At 25.4% G+C, this 10,111-nt stretch overlaps 1 protein-coding gene and 1 pseudogene across 1 annotated transcript; one reads left to right on the top strand and one right to left on the bottom strand.

Moving 5' to 3' along the window:
* Positions 1–1,190: 1,190 nt before the first annotated feature.
* LOC132931223 (inhibitor of growth protein 5-like) lies at positions 1,191–2,788 on the top strand. Its single transcript, XM_060997345.1, has 6 exons — positions 1,191–1,376; positions 1,433–1,671; positions 1,734–1,842; positions 1,918–2,022; positions 2,094–2,344; positions 2,524–2,788. Exons 1-6 carry the CDS (start codon positions 1,340–1,342, stop codon positions 2,623–2,625), a joined length of 843 nt encoding a protein of 280 aa, XP_060853328.1. The 5' UTR covers positions 1,191–1,339; the 3' UTR covers positions 2,626–2,788.
* A 112-nt stretch (positions 2,789–2,900) lies between these two features.
* LOC132931155 (beta-1,3-galactosyltransferase 6-like) lies at positions 2,901–3,929 on the bottom strand (annotated as a pseudogene).
* Between the last annotated feature and the right edge of the window lie 6,182 nt (positions 3,930–10,111).

Raw genomic sequence — 10,111 nt, 5'->3', positions numbered from 1 at the left:
ATACGAACAATACTATAATAGAGATTACATCGCGCGCAGACTGAGTAGGTTCCTATAGTTATTTCGTAAAAGCATGCACATAAGTGCTAGCTAGTACACGATGAAAATAAAAAAATCATTTTATAAACAACTAGCTAAAAACGATCAACTATTGAATACCTACCAATAAAATCGTATTATTGCAACATATAAGGTTACAGCCACTAAACATATATATTAATAGGTAGGTTTATGTATAATATTTCTAGGTCTTAAATGGTCAATGTTTCTTTTTTTTAATTAATAATATATTTACGCATTTATATTTATTTGTGTGTGTGTGTGTGTGTGTGTGTACAAATGAGGGAATTATCGTTATTTTCTTGTGAAGACTAAGAATGATAGTATAAACTTATATCCCAATTCCACCCCAGAACCAATTCTAAACTACGCCACCGGGAATATGGTTTTATTAAATACAATTACACACGCCAAGAAATAGCTGTTTACGAAGAAAATCTATTGGACATGGACAATGTGATAAAATTAGCTGATGGTAGACTACAGTTGACACTGAGGTCTGAGAGAAGCAGCTAGTAATTATTCGGTTGCGGGCCCTTGAAAGTACCAGCGTTGCTATTGCAAGACTGGTTATAATAATAAGCATTGTGCTTGCCGTGGGGCTGAACAATTATGTAATAGTAAATGTCATGGCAGTATAACTTGTAAAAATAAATAAAAAATAATAATGCATTTTTTCTCTTTTTAAAAATACAACCTACTTGAGATTCACTTGCATTTCTGATGATCTATAACAACAAATACCTGTGTATTTAATCATTAACGTGATTATCCGGTTTATAACGATAATCACTTGTGTATTTGGTAAATAACGTTAATAACATGTGAATAATGTTAATTTTCATTTAACATAATTTACCGTAACATATATATATATATAATTTTATTTAATTAGGTATTTGGGTATAAAGTATAAACCGTCTAAATAAATAAAATATAAATGTCGTTTGACTCGACTAATAATTGGCTTATTTGAAAATTAGAAATGTTTGAAATGTTGTATTCGTACAGTGTTGCCAAACTTGGCATATTTATTTGTACGTTTATTGTTTATACAGTCATCGGGCAGTTACATAATATCATTGTTATATCAAAATGGTGTGATTCACGTCTTATTCACTATAAATATTATCAAAAATATAAACAAGAAATTTATGAGGCACTTTTTATATTTTTAAAAGTTGATCAAACACATAAAATTCCCGTTTGTTTTTGTATACAAGTATCTTATACTTATTTTTTCTTCAATAATTCTCAGCCGAATCATAAAATAACAAAAATGACTTCTGCTCTTAACTTGGAACACTATCTGAACAGTAAGTTTTTTTTTGTTGTTGCAATTAAACGATGTACTATCAAAGTTATATTTTAGATTTAGAGAATCTTCCTGTTGAGTTACAACGAAACTTCACTCTGATGCGAGATCTTGACTCCAGAGTTCAAGAATTAATGCGCAACGTTGACAAACTGACAGACGATTATATGTCAAATTCCAAGGGATACACAGCAGATAAAAAACGCGAAATGATGACCAGCATACAATGTCAGTTTGACAAAGCGAAAGAATATAGCGATGATAAAGTTCAATTGTCTATACAAACTTATGAAATGGTATGTTGATTTTGAATTATTAACATTACCGTAAAAATGTTCTATTCCATTGTATCTTACAGGTAGATAAACATATTAGAGAATTTGATTCAGATTTAGCACGCTTTGAAGCTGAAATTCAAGACAGAGTCATTAGTGCTACAAGAAATATAGAAGAAAATTCACAAAAACGTAGGTGTTCTGCATTATTTCATATTATTATTCCAATAATGTATTTGGTCATTTCTTTATGTGTATTGCTTCCAGGAGAATGTAAAAAGATGAAAGACAAAGAAATTAAAAAGAAGAGTGCATCGAGTGAAGAAGAAACAGCTCCAATAAAAACATCTAAAAAGAAACAACTGAAAAAAGGTTTGTATACAACAAAATTTTAGTCATATTTAAGTTGATTTCTTTATATAATAATTACCAACATTTTTCAGGAGTTACAAAAACAACAAGTGCAGCACCTAGTAAAACACCTTTAATTAATGTTGTCACTAATCCAACAAACCCTACAAATAGTGTAACCAGCGTTACAGTAGAAACTAGTTCCCTTACTGGTGCATTAGTTGGTGCCGGAGGTGCACACTCGGCTGAAGTATTAGATATGCCCGTTGATCCAAATGAGCCAACGTATTGTTTATGCAACCAAGTTTCTTATGGAGAAATGATTGGCTGTGATAATCCTGATGTAAGAACTTTAATTTTAATTTATTAATTATTTATGTATTTATCTTTTTTATTTTATAAAACAATTTATTAAATACCTACTTAAACCATTGAAAAAATAATAACAATCTTAATTTTTATTGTAAATATTGTTTCAATTTTTTATCATATTTAATTAATTGTGTACTTTTATTATTTTAGTGTCCTATTGAATGGTTCCACTTTGCATGTGTCAAATTAACTACCAAGCCTAAAGGAAAATGGTTCTGTCCTAAATGTATAACAGACAGGAAGAAAAAATAACACATATTAAAAATGATATAATTTTTTTTTATTTTATTTATACATACATATAATGTATAATGTTATGTTCATTTTCTTACGGTATAAGAACAAATTATTGTAATTTGTAATATTTTCATGAATTGAAAACATAATAAGAATAAAATTTAATTTCAATATAAAATTGGTGTTGTTAATATATATATATATATTTTATTCAAAACTGAAAACAAACTCCAATGTTCAAATGTATTATATTAATAATTACATCAGTCTTTTTATGTTGAAAAATGTATTCATGGAATTAAAGACAAATTTCTAACACAACATTTAGATGGCATCACTGACCAGTTATATTTGTAGGAAGCCATATTTTTTAACTCTCTATCACATAGTTTTCCAGTCTGAATAATGTTTGACCAGTGCAGTCTCATCATTTCAGGACTACGTTTATGTGTTAATAAATAATCATTTTGACATCATTGTGTGTCTAATCACCGGTCATGTTTTCTAGTAATATTTAATGGACTTACCAAAGCGCCAACCGAAACATCTTCTTTTTTAAGGATAGTTAATCAATCATTTTAATAAAACCGTTATAATTAGTTAGCTATTACCATTGATTATAGATAATCAATGCTATTACATAAAAAATTTGCTAAACTTAATATCAATATTTTCTCTTATTACTTTATATTATGCTACTATGATCAACTTACCTTAAGTAATCGCGATTCTTCAATATTTAGAAGTTAAGATCTTTGGATAAAACATAGCCTCCTCCCAAAGCATACAGTAAATATCTATCACATGCAATCCAATCAGTTTATTTAAATTAACCTCTTATTTTTAATATTTGCATTACCATCAAAATATCCCCAGTAGAACCTTTTTTTAGGCTTATGTTCTACCTCATTGACAATTAATAACACATTGTCAAAAAGAATCGCCATCACATTTTAACAGATAATCAAAGTTTATATTATGATATATTCACCAGAAAATGATGCTATTATTTTATGAGTGAGAAGTTTATACTCATTCTTTTCAATAAGTCTTCATGAACTAGCTTTTCAACATTTATAGATTTGTCTTTTGATACAAAAAAAAGTATTTTAAAGTCTCCTTTTGTTTGAGCCCGTGTTTCACATATAGCATCTTTACGATTAATATTTTTTTACCGCAGATATGACAAGTAAAAGCAACTTAATTTTAAAATACATTTAGAGAAATGTTTTCAAAAAGAACAACATTAATATGTATCCTAGAATGAATGAAAAACTTGCCAGGAAATAGTATGTAAGGCGTTTTTTATGCAGTAACATTTGTTTCTAAGTAATGCCCACTTAAAATATTTAACTAAAATCAAAAAATATTCAAAATAATAAATAACAAAACATTAAAAAAAATAAAAATAAAGTGTTTCATAATATTGAGGTGTTTGACATAAAAATTAAGGGACCAAAAATAATTAATTAAAAGTATGTAACAGTAATTAACAAATTATGAGCAATGAGCATTGAGCACTGTGAAAAGTGTGAAATGAATATTAAATGGATGGAAAAATTTAAATCTATTCTACCATCATAATAGGTAGTAGGTACTATCTTAATGTAATATCTACAAATGTCGAATAATTCCTTGTTTATCTACACTTGAATGCACATTATGCTCGAAAAATGTCAAAATGTATTTATCACTGTTGTGATAACAAACAGTCTTCTTTAGTATAATTGTATTTTTTTGTTTAAACATTGAAACGCAAAAACTTTTTCTAGTAGAAAATATGTTCCCATCTTCGTCAAACAACCTAAAAAGAGGTATTGTTCAATATAGTATGACATTACTATTCTTCAAAAATAATTCTGTGTTTGAACATAATAATATGAAATTATAATTGAATAAATCATCGTAACACATCTATTGAAACTTGACAATTTAAATTAAATCACTTTGGGTTATGGTTAAAGTAAAACCTATTAATGAAATAAATGTAGTAAATAATATTAAAAGATTTTTATAGCTAAGGCAAGTATTATGAATTAACATTACAAGCTAACGGTGTTTCCCAAACCTTTATTCAGACTTTTAACAAATTTTCAATTGTTACACTACTATTAATTTACTATCAATTACATTCAATAATCATTTAACGTACATTGCATAAAACCTATATAATTATCAGTATCTTCCAATTAATTTTCAATGTAAGATGATGATACTTTCCCAAGTGGTATGAATGCGAAGTCATGTCTCAGCAAGCCTTGAGTGATCTGCTGTACTGCCATCTAAAAAAAAGTAGTCGATTAAATAAATATAATAGTTGGAGAAACAATAATTATGATAAATAATAAAAGAAAGTACAAATCTACCAGATGTTTTTTTTCAATATGAAATACATTTGAATTTTTAATATTTGTCTAAATTATCATATAAAAACACGTTTTATATTGTTTATGAAATATAAGCTTAAGTGAAATTAATGAAAGTTAATAATAATAAATTAGAATTTCTTGCTTAATCTAATGGTCTTAGTATGATGACACTAACATGAGAATTGAGTGATTTATAAGCAGTTAAAAATATGGATTTGTAATATTTGACTAAATTATCATATAAAAACACGTTTTATAATGTTTATGAAGTATAATCTTAAGTGAAATAATGAAAGATAATAATAATAAATTAGAATTTCTTGCTTAATCTAATGGTCTGAGCTTGAAAACATTAACATGAGAATTAAGTGTTCTATAAGGAGTTAAAAATATGAATTTTTAATATTTGTCTAAATTATCATATAAAAACACGTATTAAGGTGTTTATGAAGTATAAGCTTAAGTGAAATTAATGAAAGTTAATAATAATAAATTATAATTTCTTGCTTAATCTAATGGTCTTAGTATGATGACACTAACATGAGAATTGAGTGATTAATAAGCAGTTAAAAATATGAATTTGTAATTTTTGTCTAAATTATCATATAAAAACACGTATTAAAGTGTTATTAAGTATAAGCTTTAATTAAATAAGTGAATGTAAAAAATAGAAAATTAGAATTTCTTGCTTAATCTAATGGTCTGAGCTTGAAAACATTAACATGAGAATTAAGTGTTCTATAAGGAGTTAAAAATATGAATTTTTAATATTTGTCTAAATTATCATATAAAAACACGTATTAAGGTGTTTATGAAGTATAAGCTTAAGTGAAATTAATGAAAGTTAATAATAATAAATTAGAATTTCTTGCTTAATCTAATGGTCTTAGTATGATGACACTTACTTGAGAATTGAGTGATTTATAAGCAGTGAAAAATATGAATTTGTAATATTTGAATAAATTATCTTATAAAAACATGTTTTATAGTGTTTATGAAGTATAAGGTTAAATGATATTAATGAAAATTAATAATAGAAAATTTGTATAATTTTCTTAATCTAATGGTCAGAGTTTCTTGGCACTAACTTTTTGTTACACTAATGTTAATTTACTATCAATTACATTCGATAACCATTAAACGTACATTGCATAAAACCATTAATATTATCAGTATTTTCTAGTCCATTTTCCACGTAGTACATTGATACTCTCCGAAGTGGTAGAAATGTGAATTCATGTCTCAGCATGCATCGAGTGTTCTTTATACTGTCATCTGAAAAAATTTAGTAAGTTAAATTTGTAAAATAATTGGAGGATAAAATGTCACTACTACACACCATAAGGTGAACGAAAATCTTTTTATGACAACTACTGTGTGGGAAACACTGAATAATTTAGAATTTAAAACAATCAAACAAAAACTAAAAGACAAACTACACTCATAATAGAAAATATTTGAATAAATTTTACAGTTGAAACATAAATACTAATAAAAATGTATAAATGCAAAAAGATATGAAATATAATCATTAAACAGATGATAAGACACATTAATTATGATAAGCAATCAAAGATATTAAAAATCTACCAGATGTTTTGTTGAATTTGAATGTAAAATAATTTTATCATATAAATACAATCATAGGATAATATAAAATTGACTGTTTGCAATATCATATGACATTACTATTCTTCATAAATAATTCTGATTTGAACATAATAATATGAAATTATAATTGAATAAATCATCGTAACACATCTACTGAAACTTGACAATTTAAATTAAATCACTTTGGGTTATGGTTAAAGTAAAACCAATTAAACGTAGTAAATAATATTAAAAGATTTTTATAGCTAAGGCAAGTATTATGAATTAACATTACAAGCTAACGGTGTTTCCCAAACCTTTATTCAGACTTTTAACAAATTTTCAATTGTTACACTACTATTAATTTACTATCAATTACATTCAATAATCATTTAACGTACATTGCATAAAACCTATATAATTATCAGTATCTTCCAGTTAATTTTCAATGTAAGATGATGATACTTTCCCGAATGGTATGAATGCGAAGTCATGTCTCAGCAAGCCTTGAGTGATCTGCTGTACTGCCATCTAAAAAAAAGTAGTCGATTAAATAAATATAATAGTTGGAGAAACAATAATTATGATAAATAATAAAAGAAAGTACAAATCTACCAGATGTTTTTTTTCAATATGAAATACATTTGAATTTTTAATATTTGTCTAAATTATCATATAAAAACACGTTTTATATTGTTTATGAAATATAAGCTTAAGTGAAATTAATGAAAGTTAATAATAATAAATTAGAATTTCTTGCTTAATCTAATGGTCTTAGTATGATGACACTAACATGAGAATTGAGTGATTTATAAGCAGTTAAAAATATGGATTTGTAATATTTGACTAAATTATCATATAAAAACACGTTTTATAATGTTTATGAAGTATAATCTTAATGAAATAATGAAAGATAATAATAATAAATTAGAATTTCTTGCTTAATCTAATGGTCTGAGCTTGAAAACATTAACATGAGAATTAAGTGTTCTATAAGGAGTTAAAAATATGAATTTTTAATATTTGTCTAAATTATCATATAAAAACACGTATTAAAGTGTTATTAAGTATAAGCTTTAATTAAATAAGTGAATGTAAAAAATAGAAAATTAGAATTTCTTGCTTAATCTAATGGTCTGAGCTTGAAAACATTAACATGAGAATTAAGTGTTCTATAAGGAGTTAAAAATATGAATTTTTAATATTTGTCTAAATTATCATATAAAAACTTGTGTTAAAGTGTTTATGAAGTATAAGCTTAAGTGAAATTAATGAAAGTTAATAATAATAAATTATAATTTCTATCAATTACATTCAATAATCATTTAACGTACATTGCATAAAACCTATATAATTATCAGTATCTTCCAGTTAATTTTCAATGTAAGATGATGATACTTTCCCAAGTGGTATGAATGCGAAGTCATGTCTCAGCAAGCCTTGAGTGATCTGCTGTACTGCCATCTAAAAAAAAGTAGTCGATTAAATAAATATAATAGTTGGAGAAACAATAATTATGATAAATAATAAAAGAAAGTACAAATCTACCAGATGTTTTTTTTCAATATGAAATACATTTGAATTTTTAATATTTGTCTAAATTATCATATAAAAACACGTATTAAGGTGTTTATGAAGTATAAGCTTAAGTGAAATTAATGAAAGTTAATAATAATAAATTAGAATTTCTTGCTTAATCTAATGGTCTTAGTATGATGACACTAACATGAGAATTGAGTGATTAATAAGCAGTTAAAAATATGAATTTGTAGGTTTTGTCTAAATTATCATATAAAAACATGTTTTATAGTGTATGTGAAGTAAAAGCTTAAATTAAATAATTGAAAGTTAATAATAGAAAATTAGAAATCTTTTATGAATCTAATGGTCAGAGTTTGATGACACTAACATGAGAATTAAGTGTTCTATAAGGAGTTAAAAATATGAATTTTTAATATTTGTCTAAATTATCATATAAAAACACGTATTAAGGTGTTTATGAAGTATAAGCTTAAGTGAAATTAATGAAAGTTAATAATAATAAATTATAATTTCTTGCTTAATCTGATGGTCTGAGCTTGAAAACATTAACATGAGAATTGAGTGTTCTATAAGGAGTTAAAAATATGAATTTTTAATATTTGTCTAAATTATCATATAAAAACACGTATTAAGGTGTTTATGAAGTATAAGCTTAAGTGAAATTAATGAAAGTTAATAATAATAAATTAGAATTTCTTGCTTAATCTAATGGTCTTAGTATGATGACACTTACTTGAGAATTGAGTGATTTATAAGCAGTGAAAAATATGAATTTGTAATATTTGAATAAATTATCTTATAAAAACATGTTTTATAGTGTTTATGAAGTATAAGGTTAAATGATATTAATGAAAATTAATAATAGAAAATTTGTATAATTTTCTTAATCTAATGGTCAGAGTTTCTTGGCACTAACTTTTTGTTACACTAATGTTAATTTACTATCAATTACATTCGATAACCATTAAACGTACATTGCATAAAACCATTAATATTATCAGTATTTTCTAGTCCATTTTCCACGTAGTACATTGATACTCTCCGAAGTGGTAGAAATGTGAATTCATGTCTCAGCATGCATCGAGTGTTCTTTATACTGTCATCTGAAAAAATTTAGTAAGTTAAATTTGTAAAATAATTGGAGGATAAAATGTCACTACTACACACCATAAGGTGAACGAAAATCTTTTTATGACAACTAGTGTGTGGGAAACACTGAATAATTTAGAATTTAAAACAATCAAACAAAAACTAAAAGACAAACTACACTCATAATAGAAAATATTTGAATAAATTTTACAGTTGAAACATAAATACTAATAAAAATGTATAAATGCAAAAAGATATGAAATATAATCATTAAACAGATGATAAGACACATTAATTATGATAAGCAATCAAAGACATTAAAAATCTACCAGATGTTTTGTTGAATTTGAATGTAAAATAATTTTATCATATAAATACAATCATAGGATAATATAAAATTGACTGTTTGCAATATCATATGACATTACTATTCTTCATAAATAATTCTGATTTGAACATAATAATATGAAATTATAATTGAATAAATCATCGTAACACATCTACTGAAACTTGACAATTTAAATTAAATCACTTTGGGTTATGGTTAAAGTAAAACCAATTAAACGTAGTAAATAATATTAAAAGATTTTTATAGCTAAGGCAAGTATTATGAATTAACATTACAAGCTAACGGTGTTTCCCAAACCTTTATTCAGACTTTTAACAAATTTTCAATTGTTACACTACTATTAATTTACTATCAATAACATTCAATAATCATTTAACGTACATTGCATAAAACCTATATAATTATCAGTATCTTCCAGTTAATTTTCAATGTAAGATGATGATACTTTCCCAAGTGGTATGAATGCGAAGTCATGTCTCAGCAAGCCTTGAGTGATCTGCTGTACTGCCATCTAAAAAAAAGTAGTCGATTAAATAAATATAATAGTTGGAGAAACAATAAT

This window comes from Rhopalosiphum padi, unplaced genomic scaffold (assembly GCF_020882245.1).
Source record: "Rhopalosiphum padi isolate XX-2018 unplaced genomic scaffold, ASM2088224v1 scaffold1, whole genome shotgun sequence".
In the NCBI taxonomy this organism is placed as follows: domain Eukaryota; kingdom Metazoa; phylum Arthropoda; class Insecta; order Hemiptera; family Aphididae; genus Rhopalosiphum; species Rhopalosiphum padi.
This window is presented reverse-complemented; position numbering and strand designations above follow the sequence as displayed.

Coding starts and splice junctions, on each gene's coding strand:
- LOC132931223 (XM_060997345.1), top strand. CDS start 1,340: ATGACTTCTGCTCTTAACTTGGAACACTATCTGAACA. Junction 1,843..1,917: donor AGAAGAAAATTCACAAAAAC/GTAGGTGTTCTG, acceptor TATTGCTTCCAG/GAGAATGTAAAAAGATGAAA. Junction 2,345..2,523: donor TTGGCTGTGATAATCCTGAT/GTAAGAACTTTA, acceptor TTATTATTTTAG/TGTCCTATTGAATGGTTCCA.